This window comes from Triturus cristatus, chromosome 5_2, assembly GCF_964204655.1.
Source record: "Triturus cristatus chromosome 5_2, aTriCri1.1, whole genome shotgun sequence".
In the NCBI taxonomy this organism is placed as follows: domain Eukaryota; kingdom Metazoa; phylum Chordata; class Amphibia; order Caudata; family Salamandridae; genus Triturus; species Triturus cristatus.
Window position 1 is genome coordinate 303,022,476 of NC_140588.1, and position 26,326 is coordinate 303,048,801.

At 42.4% G+C, this 26,326-nt stretch overlaps 1 protein-coding gene across 1 annotated transcript in view; it reads right to left on the bottom strand.

Moving 5' to 3' along the window:
- The window catches only part of KIAA0319 (KIAA0319 ortholog), a 415,358-nt gene that overhangs the window by 253,376 nt on the left and 135,656 nt on the right, over positions 1-26,326 (bottom strand). Inside the window, exons 5-6 of the mRNA XM_085607057.1 lie at positions 14,701-14,799; positions 13,350-13,447 (exon numbers count right to left, since the gene is read on the bottom strand). Of these exons, the coding sequence (XP_085463183.1) occupies positions 13,350-13,447; positions 14,701-14,799 (197 nt within the window). The remainder of the gene's footprint in view (positions 1-13,349; positions 13,448-14,700; positions 14,800-26,326) is intronic.

A 26,326-nucleotide genomic window follows, 5' to 3' on the forward strand; every position in this document is an offset into this window, starting at 1 on the left:
AGGGTCTTTCTGCTCTTGGTTCCGTCATAAAAGAACCCTTATAACTGTACACAGGTGCGAAGGCGGTATATACTGGGTCACCGCTTGTGTGTACTAGTACAGCATCATCATAGAATGTTGATAAGAGAAAAATAAAATGTTGGAGTGCGGATGAAGACCGAGTTACTGGTCTACCGTACTATCAAATGTCGAGGGTCAACATGTTTCAGCCTTCTGTAGTAGTCTAAAGGCGTTCGTCAGGACCGATCTAAAGGAAAGCGCGTTGTGGTTCCACTAATCATGTTTATGGGGTCAGATCCGTGGTATCTGTACCTTATGGAAGTGTGTTTTGTGCTTTCTGGAGGTACCCGAAGGCACATATGGCACATATGGAACTGTATTCGGTTCCGTCAAGTCGTTGACTTGTTCTGGCTCTGTTCGCGGTACCCCCATCGGGGGTACCGCGAACAGAGCCAGAACAAGTCAACGACTTGACGGAACCGAATACAGTTCCATATGTGCCTTCGGGTACCTCCAGAAAGCACAAAACACACTTCCATAAGGTACAGATACCACGGATCTGACCCCATAAACATGATTAGTGGATAATTTTCACTATACAAGGAACATTCTTTTTAATAAAGTGTCAACAGAAAAAACGATTAAGAGAATTTTAACTTCACTTGACCTGAGCACTTCTCACACCCTCCCTCATATTTATGTCTGGACGCTACTGTACAACCAGTTGGTCTTCCAGCATACATACTAAAAAAGACCCTATGATGATGCTGTACTAGTACACACAAGCGGTGACCCAGTATATACCGCCTTCGCACCTGTGTACAGTTATGAGGGTTCTTTTATGATGGAACCAAGAGCAGAAAAACCCTGGCTACACAGGACAAGTGGTCCACTCTTCATTGATTCTTTGCATTAATAAAAGGAAGCCGAATGGACCACAGCTTCTCCTTCCCTCCCCCATTGATTATATTGCTCTGGTAGAATGAACACAAAACCCCACAGTAAGTTCCTTCTTTGACAATGCGTAGGACAATTTAATGCAGAGGACAACACATCGAAAAATTGTCCTTTTCTGCACTGCCCAACCTTTCTTGGCACCCACATAGCCAATGAAGAGTTGATCACCCACCCAGAATTCTTTGGTACGATCAAGATAGAAAGACAACACATTTTTGGGGTCCAGGCGGTGGAGTTTCTCCTTTTCCTTGGAGGGATGCGGGGGCAGGTGAAAGGTCGGCAGAGTAATGGATTGTCCCACATGAAAGCACGTGACTACTTTAGGGAGGAACAAAGCTTTTGTTCAAAGCACCACTTTATCTGGATGAACAGAAAGATAGGGAGGCTTGGGTGATAGAGCCTGGAGCTTGCTAACTCTGCGAGCAGAGGTGATGGCAATTAAGAAAGTAGTCTTAAAAGTTAGAAGCCTGAGATTGTAATTATGAAGACGCTTGAAAGGAGCATACATAAGAAAAGTCAAGACCAAATTTAAATCCCATTGAGGCATTATGAAAGGAGACGGAGAAGACAAGTGGTTAAGACCCTTAAGAAACCTGTTAACAATGGGAGAATTGAACAAAGAAGGCTGATTCTGGAAGTCTCAGAAAGGCAGAGATAGCCCTTAAAGGTGCATAAAGCAGAACCCTGCTGGGCCAAAGAAAGTATTACAATAAAACCTCTGAAAGAGGGGCAAAAAGGGGATCAACATCCTTTGCTGTGCAACATGACACAAATTTGTTCCATCTACAGGCGTATACCGTTTCAGTGGAGGGACGCGTGGCTGCCAAGATGACACCACAGACTTCGGGTGGAAGGTCGAAAGTTGTCAACTGCAGCAGCCCTATCTCCACGCAAGGAAGTGGAGACTGGATAGGTTCGAGTGAAGAACCATCCCCTGCTGCTGCAAAGGAAGATCCTCCCAAAGTGGCAGTCTGATTGGAGGATCGATGTCCATGCTCAGAAGGTCAGAATACCACACTCTTCATGCATAATCCAGAGCCACAAGAATGCTTTGAGCCCGTATGTGCTTGATCTTCTTGAGCACTCTTAGCAGAATTAGTATAGGCAGAAAGGCATAGAGGAGGCCAAAGCTCAACTCGCGAAGAAAAGTGTCACCGAGCGAGGGCCACCTTGGAAACTCCAACGCGCAATTGTGCTGACATTGCGCATTCTCTTTGGAGGCGAACAGATCTAACCAAGGCTCTGCCCACTGCAGAAAGAGACCTTCAGCAACCTCCGAGTGGAGATGTATTTCATGATCAATCAGGCACCGACGACTGACTTTGTCTGCTCTGGCTTTCAGAGAATCTGCTTGGTGGTGAACCACCAGGGATATGCCCTGATGTTCCAGCCATGTCCAGAGGTGGAGAGCCTCCTGACAAAGGGTCCAAGACCTCACCCTGCCCTGTTTGTTCCAGTACCACATGGCAGTGGTGTTGTTCATGAACACCTGCACTACTCTACCTTTGAGACAGGGAAGGAATAACTTCAGTGCTAGTCTGATCGCCCAGAGCTCCAAAAGGTTGATATGGGGACCAGACTCTGCCGGTATCCAGATGCCTCTAATCTCCGCCTCTCACAGGTGGCCGCCCCATCCCAGGAGTAACGCATCCATCACCACCGTCAGATCTGGTTGGGAAGGGAGAGGGATTTGCCTCTGACCCAATCTTGATTCGTCAGCCAACACTGCAGTTGCTGCGCAGTTCCCTCTGATATCTGGACATAGTCGGAAAGATTCCCCTGATGCTGCACCCACTGGAAGTTCAGGTCCCACTGCACAGCCCGCATATGCCATTTGGCATGATCCACCAGCAGAATGCAGAAGGCCATAAGGCCCACCAGCCACAGAGTCATTCTCACTGAAATCCAGGAATCTGAAACATCGGTATCAAGCCAGAATATCCCAGACTCACTGTTTGGGAGGATAGACCCGAAATTGCACTGTGTCTAGAATCGCTCCAATGAAAGGGAGTCAAGTTTTACTTTGGCATGTTGATAGTGAACCCCAGCGTGTGCAGGAGGTCCACCGTAGTCTGGAGGTGGGAGCCCGCCTTCAGCAGCCAGCCGTCAAGATAGGAGAATACTGGAACCCCTGATCTGAGATGAGCTGTGACCCCCGCCATCACTTTCGCGAACATCCGAGGGGCACAGGTAAAGTCAAAGGGGAGCACGGTGAACTGAAAGGGCTCTTGGCCTACCCTGAACCATAACTAACGTCTGTGGTAAGGCAGGACGGGAATATGAAAATAAGCATCCTGCAAGTCCAACACTACCAACCAGTCTCCTGGGTCTAGGGCAGAAAGGACATGGGCCAAAGTGAACATTTTGAACTTCTCCTCCAGAGGAAGAAGTTGAGTGCCCGAGTTTCAGGATAGTACGCAGGTCTTTGTCCTCAGAAAGTAGCGGGAATAACAACCACATCCTACTTCTGGAACAGGGACCCTCTCTTTCGCTCCCTTGGCCAAGAGAGACATAACTTCCTTGCGGAGAAGCGCCAAATGATCTTCCAACATACGGTCATAGGAGGGTGGCATGGAGAGAGGTGTAGTCTCGAAGGGGAGGGAGAAGCCCCTTCGGACTATCTGCAGAACCCACCTGTCTAACATGAAGGACTGCCAGCGGAAGAGGTGATGGCGAATCCTGCTTCCGACTGGCCGATGATGGGCCTGAAACATCAGACTAGGAGGGTTTGGAGGCAGTGACAAAGGGCGAAAAGAGTGGAATGGCCCAACTTCTGGCTTCCTGACCCTCAGGATGTTGGTTCTCACGTCCGCAGCCACGCAGAGGCTGGACAGCTTGCATGACTCAGTGGCTGGCCTCGACAGGACGTGGCTGGGCGCCCTTTCCCTAGCCACGAAAGTGATGAATGTAGAGGTTCCGTTGCAGACTCCCAGCCCCAGGAACCACCACCTCCCTGGGGCTCACTTTTATGTTGGAGCCACCAACGGCCCTTGAGACCGCAACACTGCTCCCCCAAACCCCCAGGGTCAGCTCCTGCTACCTCCCGAGGTGCCCACCCTCTAGAGCTAGCTGTTTGCTTTTGCTTGGTGGGAGCTGACATAACTCTGCTTTCTGCAAGCCAGAGCTGTCAAACAGCTACAGCTTGCAGAACGTGGAGCTTTGTGCATGCAGAGAAACAGATGAAAACAATGCTCTGACACACAAGGTGCTGCCTTTCAGCAGCCCCTTGTCTGTCATAGGAATGCCTGCTCCATAAGGACACAAGCAGTCAGCAGGAACCGTGGGGACCTTGAGGCTCCCTCCATGGTCCCCAACGCAGGGGCACTCAGAAAAGAGAGGCTGGGCCCTGTGGATTGGGTGCCTGGTGCTGAAATTGGCCCGGGGAGGCGGCCCCACTGCCTTACTCCCCATAGTGTAATGCCTTGGCTCTGGAGAATGGGATCCCCTGGGCCAAAATCAGCCCAGGAAGAGGGGGCTGAGCAACCGCCCTTCCCTTATAAAGCTATATTTTATTTTAAAAAGGCAGTCAGGCCCCAGGGGGTGGGGTCCCCTAGGCTGAAATCGGCCCAGAGAGGAGGGCCATGCAGCCTCCCTCCCCATTACTAAAATATTAATTAAAAAAAAAGATTTTAAAAAAAACGCCAGCCCTGGGGATGTCGCCAGAGGCCATGCCCCCTTTCCCAACCACTCTGCAAAAGGGCCTCCTGGCAAACAACTTACTGGGGGATGAAGTCACCTTGGCTGATGAGGGTCCTGGGGTCAAACAACCCCTCCTGTTACCTCCAATAAGTCCCACACAACAAGATTGCTGAGAGTTTGTCGGAGGCCCCTATGCCTTTCTACACCACTCTGCAAAAGCGCCTCCTGGTGCACTACTTGTTGGGGGATAAATTCCACTTGGATGCTAAGGGTCCTTGGGGGCCAAAAACCCCTCCTGTTACCTCCAGTAAGTCACACCCAGTGGGATTGATGAGAGCTTGTGGGAGGCACGAGGCCCGGCCCCTATCTCCATTAGTTAGGAAATAGAATTAAAAAAATCTTAGAAATTCACTGAAAAAACAGAAGGTTACAGGAATGTTAAAGTTTGGAAATAGAATCTAAATAATCTTAGAAAATTCACTGGAAAAAACAAAGATTACAGGGAAGTTAGGCTCACATTTCACTCGTACAAAACCAGATAAATTCAGCAGTTATAGTTAACTGAGCTAACTATAACTTACGCCCCTGCAATGCACTGCTTATGACCTCATATATAAAATCACTGATGACATGGTCGGTGACATCACTGATGACATTACTGATGACATCATCCCATGATTCTGAGTGTTTTCTCAAAGTTACGTAGTGTTAAACATATATACTAAGGTAAGTGGCTGTGTGAGTGACTGTATGGATGTGCAAGTGGTGTATAGAAGAGTGAGGGGGTATGTGAGAGACTGTATATATGAGTGAGTGGCTGTGTGAGGTTTTGAATGGGTGAGTGAGGGGGTGTGTCAGTGGCATTAAATGGTATATGAGAAGGTACGTGAGCAGCTGAATGGGTGACTGAGCAGGTACGTAAGTGTCTGTATGAGTCGGTAATGTGGTATAAGAGTGACTGTATGGGTGTATGAATGGGTGTGTAAGTGGCTCCATGGGTAAGTGAATTGGTGTGTGAGCGACTGTATGGATGAGTGAATGGGTATGTGAGAGACTGTATGGGTGAGTAAGTGAGTGTGAGAGAGGTTGTATAGGAGAGTATGTGCTTGTCACAGTGACTGTGTACATTTGTTAGTATATCTATAAGTAAGTGAGTGGATTTTGTGAGTAACAGCAACATCATCATGATAATTACAATTGTATTATTCGTACCTTCATATCGATTATCCCACCCTATTAACCACACTACTCAACTACTATACTTACCTTGTCAAGTAGTGGTCACATCGATGGACTGGATCTGATATAATTGTGATGTGATGTAATGCATAAAATATAATGAGGATATGCGGAAGCTCCAAGTACAAAATCAGTCTTTCCTGATTAAGTTGGTGATGCACTAATTGAGACTTTCACAGTGCTTTAATTAGAATCTTTCTATGGGAAAAACAAGCATGTTGTCACCACTTTTAGTTGAATATGTGACTTATGTTAAGTCATTTATGTGTGAACAATGTTTTAAAATAAATCCATGCAGGCACAATTTTGTATGCACTGTTTTCTTTTATCCCTCACGTAGATCTAAATTATTAATATAGTGGTGCCATAACATATACACATAAATATATTATTCTAATATAGCACTCATTATTGATGAGGAGTTTGGTTGATGAAACTTAGGAAAAGATCCCAAAAAGGGCCCTTTACTGAAACTTCTCTATAAAAATCTTTAAAAAACAGATGATTTTGCTATTGATGAAATCAGCATTTTCCAGAATGTTATGGAAGCTGGGATTGTCAGCTAGGGAGAGAACATGCATTGTCTGGTATGTGAACCATCTGATTGGCTGCAGCATGTGTGTGTGCTGTTGTGCAGATGACTCTGGAGTCAGCCATTGCTGAAGCATCTTTCATGCAATCAATATAATGTTGGTGCAGAGGTAAAGAGCATGTGTGGTAGCTGAGAGAGGAAGAGTAAGGAGATAAGAGTCATGAGTGAAGCAAAGAAGGGTGGAGACACAGGATATGGTAACCCTCAAAGAAGCCTCCATACCAATAGCCCCTTGGGCAACTTACAGTTTGGAAGCTCACCAGGGCCTCTTTCAAACTTATCGTGCAAGAGGTCCCAGGTTTTTGAACCCACAAGGTGTGTTTCACTGGACCAACCTCCCTTCTTCTCTACCACTACTGCCAACAGGTGAGAAGTAGACCTTGAGATAAATAGCATTTCAGGTGACCCATCATGATCCTCACCCTTGAGCAGCGTTGAGTTACCAGATTTAGGGCCAGGTCTGGAGTTTGGTGGATGGTACTCTATCCATCAGAATGGTGGAGGACATTAGGTCTGTCATCAGGACAGACTACTATCCGCCCAATTTAGAGATCACAGCCAACCCAGCAGTGATTTATATACCTTGATGTTGGTTCCTGTTATGGTACAAAAGGTTTGGTCAACAGACATCATCAGTTTGGACAGCCATCCTTCAAACATTTACAAATGTTTTGGTATTCAAAACAAGACAACCAAAGTAGGTGTCTGTTATTCAAAAACAAAACAAAAATGAAGCCACACCAAGTGAGTTTTGTTCCCTAGGTGTGAGGATAATTATTTGTTTTATTTGTGTCCCTCGCCTGCTGGTGAGGGACAGAAAATGTGGACAAGACACTATGCACCCTAAATAGGGCAGGCAGTGTAAGCCCTTCCTCCAAGGGCGCCTACTCTATCGGACCATTGGGGAAGCTTTTGGTTGAAGGAATGCTGATGGTCCTCTGGACTGTAATAAGGACAAGCGGCTGATATTTTAGCTGAAAATGTACTCCATTGTGTTTGCAACTGAGCCGCCCATCCTCCAATTTCTAAGTCACGCCCTTAGTCCAATATTTTGGCAGTTACCAAGCACTATCATGTATGACTTAAAATGGTGTTGGATAAGTTTGTCAAGAATAAAGTCAAGGGGCTCAAAGGAGAATCTCCAATAGCACATCCTGCTAAAAAGTCTTCACAGTTGTAGAGCAGATAAGCTGAGTTAAGTCAAGTAGTGGTTATACTCAAACCAATTGTATGACAAACTATGAGAACCATTTGAATAATACTATATTCAATGAGTTATTATACTTTTCAAACAAAATGAAGAAGTATTAAGTGTTACCTTACCAGGGCTTAACAAAGGACGGCCCTGCAGAGTTCTGCAGTTTTACATTTACATTTGCAGAGTTAAAATTCAGAATTAACAAAATACATTACATCCAAGGAAATAGTGTGGATGTTTACTAATTTCCTAACAACGTGCGTGTTATGTTTAATCATGATGTCTTTGCTCGTCAGGCATAGAGTGAACAATCAAATAAGTATTACATTGCAGAATAGCTAAAGCTGTGGCACTTCTTGAGAAAAAAAGCTTTGAATTTGTCATCCTTGCATGATTATACACTTTTATATTGCTATGGATTTTTCAAACTTATTTTAAACGTATTCTCAGCGCCATTGCCCTGTGTATCACCTAGGCTGTTGTGAACAAGTAATAAGAGCCTGCTGAACATCGAGGTAGAGACTCTTAAACATGGAATGTTATAGTTGGACAAAGGGATTATACAGTTCTTACTTAGGATAAAATAGGGAAGGCCGAGATATTTCTAGCATGAAATCACTAACTGATGGTCACCCACGCCAACAAATGCCTACACAACACCCGACCCCAATACCTCAACGATAGAATCACCCTCCACGTACCCAAAAGAAACCTCCGATCAGCCAACCTCATCCTCACCGAGACCCCACACATCCGCAAAACCAAAGCAGGGGGAAGAGCCTTCTCCTACATCGCGGCCAAGACCTGGAATGAGCTCCCGATCGACATCAGACAACCCCCCTCCCTGAACTGCTTCAGGAAGGCCCTCGAGGCCTGGCTCTTCGGCTAAACTGATCTGCTCCCCACGCCCCCCCAGCGCCTTGAGACCCTCACGAGTGAGTAGCGTGCTTACAATTCCCTGATTGATTGATTGATTGATTGATTGATTGATTGATTGATTGATTGTTTAATATTTTTTTAGGGTCAAGGTCATATACTTTAAATAAAGGTGCTATGTTAAGATGTTTCTGAAAACTAGTATCAGGATACTGATGCTGGTCTGAAAGATTATGATGATGGGTAGACTGGAGGGCCCCAGTTTAGACTGTCCATTTCTGCCAGAGATAAGGGTGACCCCTTCTAGTAGCCAAAATGCAACAGACACTAGGTAGTGCCAAGCATATAGTGCCTTCAGGAAGAAGCCCTAAATGGAGGAAAAGGCCTGAGGGCAAAAAACCTCCTGATGACAGCAAGACCACGGAAAATGACAGCACAGTACTGGAAGCCGGAAGACCAGGGGGAAGGACAAGTAAGCGCCAAAGGAAAACAAGAACTTCTTAACTGGAAAGGAATTGGGAGTGGGGAACACACCTATAACACTAGAAAGCGTTGCGACACAGGGAAAAAAAGACTACCTCCCTTACATACATCACAAACATGAGACTGCATCAGGAAACAGGGTGCCGCCATATTGGGATGGGAGATTTCAGGTAAGTAAAGAAGGCACGGTGCCATTTTGGAGAGGACAAAATATGTGTCAGTAGAGGGAATTCTGGGACCCAGAATTCCCCAGGAACAAGGAGAAGCCAATGGCCTGTTCTATGCAGGGCCCCACAAGGAAAAGAATGGTGTTGTGGGACTGTATACAGGTGTGCCGACCGCTTGCAGGTAAGTCAAATTAAGTAGTGCGGAACTCCGCCATCTCTCCCCAGCCCCAAATTGACCTCAAACCACTGTGTGTCCGGCTCGCCCGAAGCAGCCTTAGGGAGTTGCGGCGGGTTATACGCCAGTGACAGGACACCTACATCTGAAGCTAAAGTCAGTGTAAAACAATGGCAGAAAGGTTAATAATGACTATAAGTATGTTCATTATATATGCCCGATTCATAAAACAGATGTAAACTGAACAGTAAAATTAAATATGAAACGTAAAATCTCACATCAACTGCATTTAGCAATGCAGTAAGAAATTATGTATTTATAGTGCACATGCATTCAAAGAAAAGTGCAGAAGAATACATGGCAATGAATAAATCATGTAATGTTTCTTCAAATAATTACATAGAACACAGAATCACACAACTCAGGTCAAGACTGTGGTTTATGCTTTATGGTGCTTAAAACAGAAAGTGTTTCTGAATGACCTGCTTATTGTAAACATTTCTGTATGTTAATAATATATTATCCTTATTTATTTGGCATCCCTGCACTCACAAATGTTCCAAGTTATGGGGACCTAGACGGCTTACCCTCCATAACATGGAGAGAGCCAACCCTACTGTAGCATAGTGTTAAATCTCTCAATATTTTAACCAAACTAAGCGTAGGTTACTGCAAACAAGTAGAGTTTTTTCTCGGTATACAGCCAGTATCGTGCTGCATATAGTCAAAAATATTGTGTGTTGGCTTTGATGCTATCTCCTGAAAGGTTGATGCAAGTTATGAAAGAAAATTATTTACAAAAAAGGACGCCACCATCAGAACACTATGGAATCTTCCGCCCCTAGTTGGCCACTTCAAATGCGCCACCTGTAGTGTTTGCAGTCTCACCATAGACACTAAATAATTTGTGCATGCTAATATTGACATCACTCTCCATCACTTTTCCAATTGTAACACCTCTAACGTTATATATGCGATCACTTGTCCTTGTAACTTGATTTATGTGGGACAAACAACACAGACGATCAGAATACGGATTTGCCAAACCAGAAGCAGGATCCGCTGTAAAACTGCTCGTCGAACACTTCACTGCCCTGAACCACACCGAAGATGACTTAAGGTGGCAAGTCATTAGCGTGATCCAACAAAGAAGAACTAAAATGGATAATCCGCACTGACAGCCTGCACACAGGGTTGAACCGTTTGGAGGATTGGTCTAACTTGCTCTAACCATCCCATGAATACCTCTGATTTTTGAATAAGCTGTCATGATTAATGGATTCTTGTAACCCCTTGGTGTTGTTCCAATTGCCTCCCTCTCTTATCCTTGTATTCCTGCCTTCCCCTTCCCTTGCCGCCCTCCATCCTAATTCTACACCTGGCGATTTGAATACTCTTCTGCATGCCTCTCTCCTTACTTCCTTCCCCATCTTTTACCCTCTTTTATCTCTCTCCCCTTCCTCCACCTTCCACTTCCCTTGCCGCCATCCATTCTATTTTTTCACCTGGCGATTTTAACATTCTCCTTCATGCCTTTCTCCTCACTCCTTATCCTCTCAATTACTCCTTTTTATCTCTCTCCCCTCCCCCCTCCCCCCTTTTTTAGGTTCTACGTGGCCCCCATTCCACTGATGGGGCCTCCTCTTTTTATTCTAGTTTATTATCTTCCTACGCCGATTGCCTATACTAGCTGTTATCCGTTCCTTGGATACTACTCCACCTCAGGGCCTCATTCCTTCCTTATTCTTTCCCTTTCCATCATGGCCGCACGTCCTTTTGATTCCCGGCACTTAGTCCCCCCTCCATTTCCTTTCCCCTCCCTATTATAGCCCGCCCCTTCCTGTTCGCCTTATCCCTCAGCTACCACAAGCACACATCCTGTGACTCCTCGTTCCCGGAAGCTCCTGATCCAACCTCACCACAGGTTCTTGCACCGAAGGCATTGCCCCACACTATCACGGCACTCCCAGCGCGGATCCCTGCTCCGAAGTTTACCCGCATGTCTACCCTCCACTATTGCACGGTAAGGGACGCTATGTCCGACTCCCCTGCCCCGTGTCTCCTATCTCCCGTATGCCGCCACGTTACTACCCTGCTGTCCTCTTCCTCCCTACCAGCAGCAGAGGCCTCACTTCCATCCCGCTCGCGGGGCCCGGCGCGGATCGTCGTAACCCTGCGCTGAACCAGCAATCGCGCATACCCGCTGTCGAGATCGGACCTTCCGTTCCTCATTGTGCCTACATCACCGCTCCTGTAGCTTAATGGCCCTTCCTCATTCTTGCTACCACGTAAATCCGACTGCTGCTTTACGGCCCCCCTTCTCTCCTTCCCCACCTGATCCTTTTTCCCCCCTACATCTGGCCGGGTTTTCCTGATCTGTCGCACCCGAGCCCCCTGTGCCCTCAACCTTTGCTATTACGCCTTATTTTCGGCCTCCACGCCCCTTCTACCTTTCTCAGCTTCACTCTGATTCTTGTTCTCATTCCATCGGGCCATCTACACACGCCACTTCCCTCTTATATCTAGCTCTGCTCCGATCACTTACCCAATTAACCTCATATAATATTCTTGGTCCACTCTGATCACCCTTCTCCTTTACCCCTCTCTCTCTATTTCCTCGCTTTATCTAGCGCCTATTTTTACTTCTTTCCCTTCCCCTCCCCTTTTTAGTTCCACACCTACCCAGGCTACTTCCCAGGCACCCCTACCATCGCCTTGTCCTGAAGAGATCCCACTATTCATATGGGGATCGAAACGTCGTCGACCTTCGTCTCTAAACTCAATACTTTATTGTATACCTGTTGTTTGAGTATGAGATGTTGATCTGACTTTTACGTACTTTCACTGTTCACTATAAAGTCACCTTTTTAAGTCACCAGCCTGGGTTAAGGAAATCGGCTGATTTCCCTTTTAACCTCCTCATGGCTAGTTCACTCACTGATTTGTTTATTATGTTTTCCTAATTATTATTATAAATAATTTTATTTCATAACTTGCATTGATCACTCTTTTGTACTCCAATTTCTCATTATAGTAATTGTGATAACTATTTTGACCACTCTTGAATGGGACCACTGTTCCTTTAAAATACTTGTCTACCCCTGGTCCCGTCTGACCTTTAGGGTTTTCCTTGTCTCCTTTTTGTATCTCCTGAAACCAAGCATGCGGTAAGCCTCAATTACGATTAACTTGTAAATTTGGAGGGGCCTGGTAACGAGAGTTTTTGGACCCACTGGAATTATGAGTTTTAGTGTTTCACATATGAGAACACAAGAGGAAAACATGCAAGAATTGACTTGGACACATCAATTCCTGCATGTTATTCTCCAGAAACTTGTGATCCTCGTTATTTACCTGCTTCCGAAAACACAGGAACACTGGGTAACGGTAATTGTGAGACACTCATAATCAAAGCATAAGTATACATAAATATTGATAGTTAACATCAAACTATAAAAGGTGGTGAGCTACAACCCGAAATAACTTTAGCCAGGTGTCCTAGATGGACAAATATGATGACAGTGATGAACGTTTACACAAAGTACTGTGTGATAAATTACTTGCATTCAAAAATGAAGTTCAGCTGGTATTCAACTGTGCGATTGTTATTACTTGATTAGTAAATCAAACCCTAAATCTCTACTTTATTCCAGGTGAGCTTGGAAAGCATTTTACTTTGGCAAGAATGGCAAATGCTCTTGTGACTTCCTCGCTTGTCACAAAGGTATTTTACAAATCCAATCTCTAAAGACTTTGATAAAATATGGGTATTTGGGGAAGCCAAATCAGAAGTGACACTGGTTGAATGATGTGTTACATGTAGAAAAGAATATACCTAAAATTAAAGTCCACCAAGGGTTCTTTATTCTTTTTTTATATGTGTGTCTATCTAAGGGTTTGCAAGTTTTGGTTTTAAGAAAGAGATCAAAACTGTAGTCTAGTAGATACATTGACCTTGCTAAATGGAAATCACAACAGTTAGTAATAAAAAACATGTACTGATATGATGGATGGTTTGCTTACCTGAGACAGTTTCATTGTTCTGGCATTCTTACTCTCAATCTCACCTTCATAGTCATCAGGGTGGGTTATCAAACTCCACTCATAGTTGAATGGTGTCTCTAATGGTTAAAGATAATTAAAAAGAACAGCAATAAGCTAGGTCTTTGTGAAACGGAAACACCTAAATACTGAGGGAAAGCGCAAGACATACTTCTCAGGTAATGGCTTGACTGGTATTCTTAATTGCAAAGAGTCCTACTCTTCATTGTACAGTTGAAAAGAAACTAGCCATCACACCTGCCCCTTTCAATTGTGACTTCTTTCTAGAACTCCAAATCAGGAAAGTCTCCTTTTGTTTCTCCAAAGCTTAGACAGCTTGCGCCTTGGCATTTTGAAGGGGCATACGCTACATCTAATGCTGACAAGCTTAGTGATTTGCCCAGAGAAGTATGCATTTTATTTCATCCTTATCTTAGGAAAATATGGTAGGTCACCCATCAGTGAAACTTGAGTACTGGCTAGACACAGAGGCTAAGGTAATCTTTGGTCCCTTATATGCAACTGAAATATTTATTTCAATAAATTATTTGATACATGGATTTTGAAGTATGGTCCTATCCTTTTGTTTTGCAGATTTACAATTACATCGTGGATCCCTGTAGTTCTCTATGCTGCATTCAGTCCTCCAGCTATAATACTAATGTACCAAATGGGAATTGAAACTACTCAAAATAACCAGATTATCTCATTGTTTGGCAGTGAATCTTCATCTGGATGATGTTTGACAAGTTATCTTTTAATCCCCTCAAAAGCGTTTTTAGACACAAACAGTAACATTTTTTAAGAAACCTTCTATGCCAAGGTCCGATGTATATCAGCATAGATTATATATAAAATTATTTGATCTCATATGTCATACTAACAAGAGAAGCAGGATACACAACACAAAGGCAGTATCAGGGGTCAAACACAACTGTGAAAAGTAAGGAACTCCAAAAACAACTAATACTGGTGTAGATCACAGAATTCACTGTGATTTAGTCGATATAGTTTAAATCACAAACGGAAGGACAAATGGCTTTGTATTGACATTCTCAAATGTGGCCAGAACTACAATAAAAGAATCTGTAATTCATTTCTTTGTTAGGTACCCATTTTGAAATGTTTACTTTCACTTTTGTATTGGTTTGTGTGTCCAACCCTACCCTATTCAGAGGTGAAAAGTATTTCACTCTATGTAGAACTGTAAAGCTAACCTTTGCTTTGAACTATGCCCCAAGCTCTCCAATCTCACTCACAACAAAGTCTAATCGCTTTACTTCATGGCATGCATGGCATTATTACAGCTAGAAATAAAATGATAAAAACTCACCTGCTGATGGTGCAGGCACAACAAAGGCATTCAATTCTACTTCATCCTTAGGCAACATTATTTGAATGTCTCCACCAGCTGACACCACAAGTTTTTTGACTGCAATGAGAAAGGAAAATTAGAAGAAATGCCAAAAAACACAGTGTGGCAACAGCCCCACAAAGCACATCAAAGTTTCACCTTTAACAACTATGCAGACAGTTCTCCAGCATAAGTCTCAAGGACACAAGGTGTTGCCACTGTATGGCAGACATGTTCAAGCGATTTTATTCTGGGAATACTTTCTTCCGCAGCAGCACGTTTTCGATTTCATCAGACATGTCATATTATCTGCACTAGTCATCTCTCATTGCTTCTTTTGGATGCTCTGCTTCGATGATTAGGTTATGCCATGGGGACAATGGCATGTAGTTACAGGATTAACTAATCAGTAAAGCAGATTCCTGAGCAGAGAAATGTGCATTCATAAAGTCAGTAAAACTACCTTTAACTCTAGCAAATGTATGCGAAGAGACAAATCAGTCATGGCAAATGGAAGGGACATCCTATTAAGACAACGAAGGCAAGAGCCCAACATCACAATATTGCAAGATTAGATAGATCGATTGGGATTGACTTAGACTGGCTGTCCAGTAGCTATCTGCCCCCTCCCAGGAGAAGCTGTAGATATCACTGATGCAGAACCATCAAACTCTAGATCCCCAAAAGCATCTGAAACAAGAAGGAAAGTATGAAATGGCAAGTCACTATGATAAACCCGAGCCTCTTGTTTTATTTCAGGAGACCATGCTTCTTGGTGCATGGAAAGACCCATATTAATGGTCCTGGCAGTGGTGTTTTTGAAGTCCTAGCACACAAGTAATTTCTGTTCCAGTGCCTCACTGCCCAGATTAAACATAAGCCTACCAAAGGAGATATGCATAGAGGAGGAAGGCTTACCAAGTGAGATCATGATAAACCTGAAGACCATACGTGTCCATGACTGCAATTAGATTAGTTAGTTTGAGTGACAGACCACCTTCTTGATATACTTTTATTCCTTAGTTTGCAAGACATATGAACTAGTAGTCAATGAGGAATGAAGAAGGACCAAAGACAAGACAGTGTGTCAAGGACTGGACACTAAAAAGGCTGTTAAGACACTTTTTTGACTGCCAGAGGAAACCGCAACTCTTTTAAGTAGCAACGGTGCTACCCATAGCACAGAACAGTATATATGACGGGTTTTAAGATCTCTTTTAAAGGATGCCAGTTAGGAGGACAATCCCAGCAAGGAGAACAAACATTCTTGGCAATATTGTGGCCCCTAATAGAAGATGAAGATTAGTACTGGAGAAATAAGCAAGGCACAAAACTCCGCCTGACCTCAGGAAGGATAGAAGAGACAAGCAGAATACAGGCATAGAGATGTAGATGGTCAAAACCAAAACAGTTCAAAGCAAAATATCAGGGAGAAATATGGTAGCAAAAGACAATGAATGAGACACAAAAATAAGGGAACAAATGCGCTGTGAAGCAACCAGCAATTGGAAATTCCTCCTTATATATCATATTAACAGGAACTGACATTAGAAGAAATAAGTCTGTTATTATTATTCTATGGACAACCTACCATCTTTGAGAGGGCTGGTTATAGGGCTTGACCATGCCCTCTTTCTGAAAATCATGGTGTACACCAGATTGAGGAAGAAGAAGCCTGAGTTTGACATTTCTGGACTAGCACTGCATTTTGCAATCCCACCATCACCAACCACAACCAGTACTCTGACTAGCTTGAAGATTATGTCTCTGGCTGGCAGTACGTGCAGAGGCACCAGGGCTCTTAAGATAGCATAGCTAATTAACAAAATCTATTGCCACATTATTTTTTTACAGCAACCTAGGGGCAGGAGTGCTCTCTTTCCTGTAGTGTAAATATATAAAACATATTTGCACTCGGCCACATATGGCGCTGGTATCTGGGGATTCCAGGATTGTAACACAGTCCAGCTGAAGGAAAACAGATTTGTAGAAAGGCCCTGTCGGCTCCCATCTCGTTATGCTACTTATATTTGTCATAGAGAAATAGGCATCCCATATATTGAGGACTACATCAAGACTCGCCTTACTATGGCTTGCTATATGGAAAAATGAGAAAGCATGTCTAATTAGGAATATCATTAATCATTGTCTTAAATGTGAGATGGGGTTCGCGATTTCCTGCTTTACCAGCGTAAGATCTACATTTAGTTCAGTTTTGCTGATCCACTCAATAACTTGGACATTAACAAAAAACAGTTACGGCAGGTATTATACGATCAGACATCCTCTAATAGCTATACAAGGAATCTGTGAAGAATTTATACATTGTTTACCCCTCCAGTTAACATGGCAACATACCTGACTGGAGTTAAAGGGCAATGGGAACGAAGTCTTTAGTTTAGAGATAGAGCAGGCACAGCAAAATATCTGTTATGTTTTCCTTTGGGTTTTAACGTTAACCTGGATTTCCTACCATGTCCTTGTGATGGTAATTCAGGACAATCTATGTCACATTCTATGTTCTTCTGTGGGTTTTATCTTATGTATTCTAAACATTTTCTATTTCCCTTTTTAAAGAAAAGAGGAGTCAGACACTTGAAAGATGCATTAGAATTGCTTTTTCACCAGGTAGATGAAGACGAAAACATTTGTCTGGGTGCCTGTCTAAAAGCAGCTATAAGTGCACGTTGCTCAATGACTACGGTATAGGTCTGATGGCACTTTATGCATTTTTGTTTGGGGCGTATTTCAATTATTATATGTCATGTTTTGTATGTTTTATAATTACCTTTTAAAGTAATACATTGTATGATTTTAATTGTACCTTTATGGATACGACATGTATTCGAATAAAGTCATTGAATTGAATTGATAGCATAGCCACTCAGAAGTACGCCAAGTGCAGCATCTCAGAACAAGGCACCTGTCAATGCAGACTGTGTGCCTTCCTTTTTGGCAGATGTGGTAGCTCTGCACTGTTCCAGGCTACGTTTTCAGCAGAGTTACAACTTAAATACTCTCAAGGTTCTAGGCTTATTTGGGTGCCATTGAAAGAATCTTCAAAATAGACATGCAGCATTAACTGACAATGCATCTTCCCAGGAAGACACTCTAGATGCATAATCTCTCTAGCTGTACGGGAGCTGAACACGGCCTAGAAACATAAAAGAATCATACATTTCTTGAACCTCATATTCTGCTTGCCCGTGTACTATAATTGATGGAAGTTCAGGTTCAGATGGACGTTGGTGGTCAGGGTGAGGCTTCAAATGTCATCAATGAAAATCAGAATCAATCTGCCAAGTATAGGGAAACTACAATCGAAAAACTACAAAATGTATCTGGTGGGTTGTCAAAAAATTGTATGTATGTTTGTACATGGTATTTCTATAGCACAAATCAAGCAAAAAGACAGTGGAATGCTGTACAGGGTCAAAGCAAGCATAAAGTCAACGAGGAATAGGAAAGATAGCTGGGTTGTGGACGGTTAATATACTGTAATGTAGTGTTCCTTAAAAAGGTGACTTTCTTCAGCTCTTCCCTAAATTGGAGCAGAAATGTGGTGTTTATGTTGGGTACATAGATGTAGTTACAGATCCTGGATGCATCGATAGAAAAGGCATGCTGCCTTTTTTTTTTTTTACACTTCCTAGCCAGCAGTCTGATGCAGGTATGCCAAGAACCATCAGAGATGGGTACTTTGTCTGTAAGATAAGTGGGGTGCTGGTTATGATGGCTTTGTAGATAATGAAACTACCTTTGAAGGTGGTTCAGGCTGGCAAGAGGGGCCAAAGGAGTTCCATAAAGACAGGGGTGATGTGATCATATTTCTTCACAGCATGGATGAAGTGCTGAAGTAGCTTTTGAGAAGAAATTATTTCATTTTCTTTAAAAGAGAGAGCTAGTATAAGGGTGCTTCTGTTTTTTGAGCAATGCGTTCCTTGAGGGTGAGGTTGATGTGACCAGGGTAAAGCCAATGGTTTCACATTCACAATTTGGGGTATGAAGTCATCGAAAGTCATTTCATTACGCCAGGTTTGTACTTTTTCTAGTTTGCTGTTTGTGATTGAACCTTAACTGACAAGGGATGGAAAGGAAGAAAATGAGAAGCTAACCAAGCCTTTCTTTCTTTCCTTATAGAGAAATATTAAGAGCGAGGAGGACCTGTAGCAAAAATGAAGACTATAATAAAGAAATTGACATTAGGACAGAAATCAGCAACAGCATATAAGAAAGCTACAACGAATAAGTAAAAATAATGAGACAATGCAACGTCTAGACAAGATTGCCTAAAAACGTTCAGTCAAAAACATAGGAGATTTGAGTCAGAGAATAGATTAATCAAAGGTATACATTGGAAAGTGATAAGATATTTTATATATTAAAGGGAAATCTGCCAATCTTTAAATTGGATAAGGACATTAACCAACACATTGTAAGTTCATCCAAGGCCACTTACGCTATAAACAGAGTTATTAGAAGCATAATATGCAAAAGTGTATCAATTTCCTACAAATCCAAACAAGTGCTTAAATAACTACCTAGGGCTCAAAAGGGCAGTGACAAATGTGATCATGTGTTTGCTGTCCTTATGTCATGGAAGAAACAGCAGCATTTAAAGATCATAGAGGTAAAATATGCAGAATACCTCAAAACAATATGCTGTGTTCACATTATAATTTGCGATTGTAATGCAGAATATGTAGTCTCCAATAAATGACAAATAAGAGGGAGGTGGAAAAAACATGTGTGCCTTAAAAAATATTTTAAAATTGTCTACTTTGGGGGAATGTTTGTCAAACACACAAGATCAATCCAAGAAAACAAATACAAAATCTGTGGAATTTTCCATATGACAAAAGACCACCTAGAAGGTAACAGAGAATTGGCATTAAGAGAAAAAGAAGCCTCCTGGATGCATAGGTGGAATAAGTGAAATGCGGACTCAATAGTGATTGAGCAGATGCATCGGCCCAGCCTCCCCCGGACTTGTCTACGATCAGAACTCTGACCGGTCAAGGCCCTCGGGACCTGGCTCCCGCAAATCAGGGCACCCACCATGCACCTCTCCATCTTGTTCTCTCTCTCTCTTGGTCTTCCATCCTCTGTGTATTTTGTGCCACTTCACACACTCTTTTTGCCTTTTCTGTCACTCTAACTGTGTCTTTTTGTCTTTTTTTTGCCTTTGTTACTCGCTCTTTATGCCGTCTGTCTCATTCTTTGAGCCTTTTCTTTCTTTGTGCATTTTCCTCTCACTCTTACTGTGACTTTTCTGTGTCGTTGGCTCATTCTATTTGACTCTTTGGCCATTTCTGTGACTTTTCTGTTCTATTTCTCTTGCCTCTTTATGCCATTATGCCATTATGCCGTATGCAAGAAACTCTGCCCCCCCCTTGACCAACCACTACACGACCTCTATCCTTTGCACCTTGAACCTCAGATGCCCCACCAACTTCTGCTGGTATACCACACCACACAACATGAAAAGAGCTTTCACCTGCTCCCTCTTCCGTTTCACCTGCGCCACCGTCCCTGCAATACCAACCAAGAATATATCCACTACACTCACCCCCACACACAATCAAACACCTACCAACAAACAAACCTGCACCTCTCCCTCCCCCCACAAACCTATAGCATGTATGCGCCTCAACACACGCTCACTCAGCAAACACACCACGGATATCTAGGACATGCAGGAAGACGTCACCCTGTTTATCACGGAAACATGGCTGACTACACCTTCATTCACAGACGTTGCCGCCGCCATCCCCGTCGGATACAAAATTTCCAGGCAAGACCACCAAAATAACTCTGGAGGAGTAATCACCATGGTCTGCAAACACACCTTCATCTGCACCACCTTTGCTGATGCCAGAAAAAACTACATGAAGCACCTCAACTTCAAATTACAAATCACAGCAAATGTCACCCTGGGTGGGACTTTGGTCTACTGCCACCCTGTACCATGAGCCAACTTTTAAAACAACATCACAGACTTCATTGAACCACTACCCCCTCAAACCCCCAGTCAGACACCATCATTTTTATCCTCCTAGGAGACCTGAATTTCCATCTTGAAGATGCGGCTAATCCCTCCTCAGTTGCTCTTCTTGACAACTTTGGGAACCTTCGACTAATCCAATGTGTCACAGAGCCCACAGAGGACGCCGGACACATAATAGACCACCGCTTCACATCTTTCGACAACATTACAATCAACACCCCAAGACGCGTCCCCTGCACAGACCACGCCATAGTCAGTTTAACAATCTACATCCATCAACCTAGAAGAGCCCCCACAGTGGGCTCAGCATGCCAAACACTAGAACAACCTAACAGAGGGGAACTGGACAACCGTCCTACATGAGCAAAAACAAAAACCCACAGGCATCCTGGCACACAACATCAAGAACTTCAGCAACTGACACGCTGGCCTCCAAAAAAATTAAGCAACACTGTACAAACCACAACACAAGTCAGCTGGTACACTGAAGACCTCAAAATGGCCAACTGCCACTTCAAACAACTGGAATAGAAATGGAGAACCAGCCAAGAGGATGTGTAAAAAGACACCGTAAAAGCCATCCAGAGGAGAAACCACCAGCTCATTTGAGAAACCAAGAAAAAGGCTGTAGTTGAATTAATAAACGCCAGCTAAAACAGCAGCAAAGAAACTCACAAGATCTGTGCAATTACCTCTCGAACTTCTGGAGCTAAATCCTGACCATATACATCAACTCCCTCCCCACAACCAGGCCCTCTGGCTGTCTCCAGAAGTCTCCTAGTTTATGAAGGAAGTCACCACGTGGGGCACCATTAGCACAAAGGACACCACAACAATCATGAAGACTATTCACTCCAAGGCCCTGGCGGACACCTGCCCCCACCATGCCTTCAACAAAGGATCAATCCCTATCAGTGAGGCCCTCACCCCTGTCCTCAACTCCTCCAAAAGTACAGCCACCTTCCCAGAAACATGTAAACATGCGGCCGACAATGTCTCCTAAAGAAACCCTCGGTGGAACCAACCAAACTCACCAATTACTGACCAATATCTCTACTTCCCTACCCAGCCAAAGTTCTGGAAAACAAGCCACCAACAAGCACCTCGCCGACATTCATTATATGTATTCTCATATTTAAGCAGTATATTTTCTTTATGGTTGTTCGAGTACCTTTGTATTTCGCTTTGCACACATAAAAACCCTAATTGCTAATTACAATTATGGAGGGTTTATGTTTCCAGTCTCTGTCCCTCAAAGGACAAAACAGTCCTAGTAACAATTTACCATAATTTTCAGAAAGAAAATTTATTGAAATCTTTTAAGTCACAGTGCCGATCTGAGAATGACAACGTAGGCTGAGGCGTGTTTTGAACAAGACAAGTAGAGTTTGGAAAAAGATCTTAAGAATGCATATACATGCATAGTCTAGTGCACCAGGCAAACAGTACCTCTGAAATTTGTTGCAGTGTTTACTTTTTTGTTAGCTCAAATTCTACCTATATCATGGCACACATAGCAAAATATCTGAGACAATTTGAAATAACAATCTTTACCTCACTAGGCTTGCATGATATGTATAGCTGAAATGGGAGAGGCTTGCCAGTAAGAAACAAAGTAATTAATTATACATCATTTGCAAAATACAATTGAAAACTTGATGAACATTTGATAGAATTGTTTTGCCTGCCTGGCAAATGGTAAAGCAAAACAAAGGTTACCTCATATGATACATTATCAAATAATCAATCAGTACATTTATAGAGCGCACTACTCACACGCGAGGGTTTCTAGGCACTGAGGGTGGGGGGGGGGCGTGCTGCTACTGCTCGAACAGCCAGGTCAGTAGCAGCACCCCTGCTACTGTACTTCTAGGGCTTACAATACTTTAGAATTGCAATCCAAGACTCGTGTTTCATTGCAATTAAAATATGGAGTAGACTGAATCATATTCTTTCAGATTAAGTTCAGCATTAATTTTCATGATAAAGATGCTCAACATCTTCCTTCTTAAACTCACACTATGCAGGTTTGCAAGATAAATTACAAATAAAATCCCGATAACACCAAATGCACATGTTGCTATTTGTCCTTCTGAGCCTCTGAAAACAGCAGGAGGTCATCCAAATAGAGTAATACAAACTGTTTCAAGACATCTGAGAACACTGAATAGTGAACCCATAAGCCTCCGAAAAGTGGCAGGAGCACTGCACACTCTAAATGTGATGACACAGCAGTCAAAGTGTTGAAATGGTGCGCTGAAAGGCATTTTGCACTTCGTAAATCAGGTTTTGTTAACAATTATGCTGCGTGGACTGAATGGAAAATGTTCTTGTAAGAGGCAAAATATCTATCCTTGATCGTAATGTGTTTGAAGCCTCTACAGTTAGTACAAGATCAGAAGTCTAAGTCCTTATTGGGTACAAAAAATCAAGGTGCTACAGCAGGTAATGAAGATGGTAAAATGTAACTATTCTGTAAATGCTCCTTAAGATCCGCTTTTAAGATCTTATGTGCTCACTCCACCGGGGAGTAAATTATCCAAAAGGAACAATGCACCAGGTTCAATTGGTATGGAGAAACTGTACCCCCGCTGAGTAGGAAGTGAACAAAAATTGGGGTTTACAAAAACTGGAGAAAAAGCATGGCACTGAAGTTTTACCAAGGAAACATTAGCCACAATTAAATTAAAAGAGGGTTCTTTTCTCCCATCATATCCAACAGCTTCTTGGATCATAATACTGGACAAAACTAAAGTATGATGACAAAGATAGATTATTTGACATATGGCTTTCACCCTTTGAATCAAGGGATTTAAAAAATGACAGCATGATTAAGAGAGGAAATAATGTCAAAAGGCAACACTATTGAACGGTTACCAAATGAGAGTTTTAATGGAGTAGAAATCTCATGTATCGTATTGGTACTGAAGTTAATCATGAGCCATCAACAGTTCAAATCATCTCACAGTCTTCTTAATTCTCTTGGTAATTTATATATTGCTGCTATAAATAGGAGGCCTTTTGACAACACACAACTAAAGCGGTCTGTAGGTGAGACTCAAAAACTAGTTGAAATACCTAAGATATGGTGAGTACCTAATTATAAGCATTGATAGTGGTAGAGCACCAGGGCAGAATGTCCCTATCAAGTTATTTCACATCATTTGAAAAACTCTGTGCAAAACCAGCAATTTAATTCAAACATGTTATGTCAGCAAGGTTGTGAGCAAAGTATTTGTACTTTTGTGTACATGGTAAGTGGTTGTCTGGAGCTATGTGTGCACTAGTGGCATCTTATCTGTTAGTCTGTGTGAAGGAGTGACTAAGCCTGTGTGCATAGGTGCCTGCTAGTGTGTGAGCCTGGAAGTATGTAGGTGTGTTGCTCTCTGTGATTGAATGTCTTTAGATGTGCTGTTCTGTCTACATATGTGCATATCTGTATGATGCATGTCTATACATGTATGTATGCGATCTTAATCTCGTAATGCATGCACTAGACGAAAGGCAAACCTATTGTCTTTTTCTATGATTTTTTTTCGGTGAAGCACAATGAGATATGAATTTACATTTCTCATGTTGGACACCCCTGTGGCAACATGAACAGGCATGGACTGATTCTTACTTGAAGAGTGCTATTGTTGTACCACAATATCGAGGTATAATATATACTATCAACAAGATGTAGTTGCAGAATATCGACTCCAACTATATCATCAAGGTGTGTGTAAAAAGTCAAGTATAGATTTGTTAATCTTATATTCACACCTATGTACTTTGCCAATACATATACATTCACATACATATACATTCAAGGTACGTAGATACTCAACCTTTAGTAAATCCAAACATGATTGCATTCACTTATCTTGACATTTGTGGATAGTGACTACTTTGGACTTGATATTGGTGCAGATCGATATTTTGCCACTCATTAAAATCCCTTGTTTTGAACACTTCCAACAGCAACACAATAAGATTCAGAATTAAAAGGACATTGGTTGTGCAGGTCCTGTTATGTAACCACGAAGCGCGGCAGCTGCTCACCTTTTCTGCCCTGATCATACAATATACTGCATGCTGTCATGCTGAGCGCGGCTCTACTAATGTTTTATTCATTAGTATAGCTTTATTAATTTTTTGTACCAGGTGATAACAATAAAAGTTGAAAATGTTTTGGTGTGAAAGAGCAGCAGCGCTGCAAAACAGCATGTTTGTTTCCGACGCTTAACAGCATTAGCAAAAATATAAAAAAATGGCTGGTCAGGCCTAATGATGCGTGGCTTATAGGCGGCTTCTGGTACTCAGCTGGGAGACGGAGGAAAGAATGATGGGTGTTGGACCCACTGTTGTTCGGTAATTGTATTGGCAAAAATAGCCAACGTCTGCAGTGAAGGTTTCCAGTTTTTAATGGTGTCTTTTAAAATGCTCAATAAAACAGGATTCCATCTTTTATTTGCAATTTGATGTGTTTTTTTATTTTCTTGATTCTGGGACTGAATCACAAATATCTTAATTTTAATTACTCTTGTACTACTCCTGGCTTGCTCCTGAAATCCAAGGGTAAGCCTGGAGTAAGCCAAAAGCACTGCTGGGTTACTCTTGGAACTTACAAATAAGGAAGAAGTACTACAAGAGTAAGTTACAATTATTCATAGAAAAACCTTTGTGAATTGGGCCCATGATCGTTATCTTATAGCAATCAATTCATCTGCAATTCCTTTCCTTTATGTTCATGTTTATGCAATGATTGTGTGTCAGAAATCAAAAACCATGCACTCTGCTCTGGATCTAACAGATTGGCCAGGCTACAACAAACTGTTTATTCAGTATCAGTTCTATGTACAGTCTTTCAAACTCTATGTCCCCCTATACTTTGAATTTTTTGACACCCTTGAGCACTCCTTTACACGATCCCCTTGGAACAACCTTTCTTCCTTTTACGACCCTCTCCATTTTTCTGTACCATGTTGTGTCTTTTATCAATTGAATAAATATTGTTTTGTAAATTGGTTGTTGCACATCTTCTATATTTTTGCAAATCCAAATGGTTGAATATAAACTGTGAGCTGATATTTGCTAGCTCTGAAATATTTAAACTGATTATTGTGTTAAACAAAATAAGTTCCTCTTGAATTATTGGTCAAGGACCATTGTTCTCTGTATCAATCAATACCCAGGTCTGGCTAGGCTACAACAAACTGTTTATTCAGTATCAGTTCTATGCACAGTCTTTAAAACTCTATGTCCCCCTATACTTTGAATTTATTCACACCCTTGAGCACTCCTTTACACGTTCCCCTTGGAACAACCTTTCTTCCTTTTACGATCCTCTCCATTTTTCTGAACCATGTTGTGTCTTTTATCAATTGAATAAATATTAATTGTTTTGTAAATTGGTTGTTGCACATCTTCTATATTTTTGCAAATCCAAATGGCTGAATATAAACTATGAGCTGACATTTGCTAGGTCTGAAATGTTTAAACTGATTGTGTTAAACAAAATAAGTTCCTCTTGAATTATTGGTCAAGGACCATTGTTCTCTGTATCAATCAATACCCAGGTCCAAGGACTTAATCGGGTTACCCCATTGTTTATAC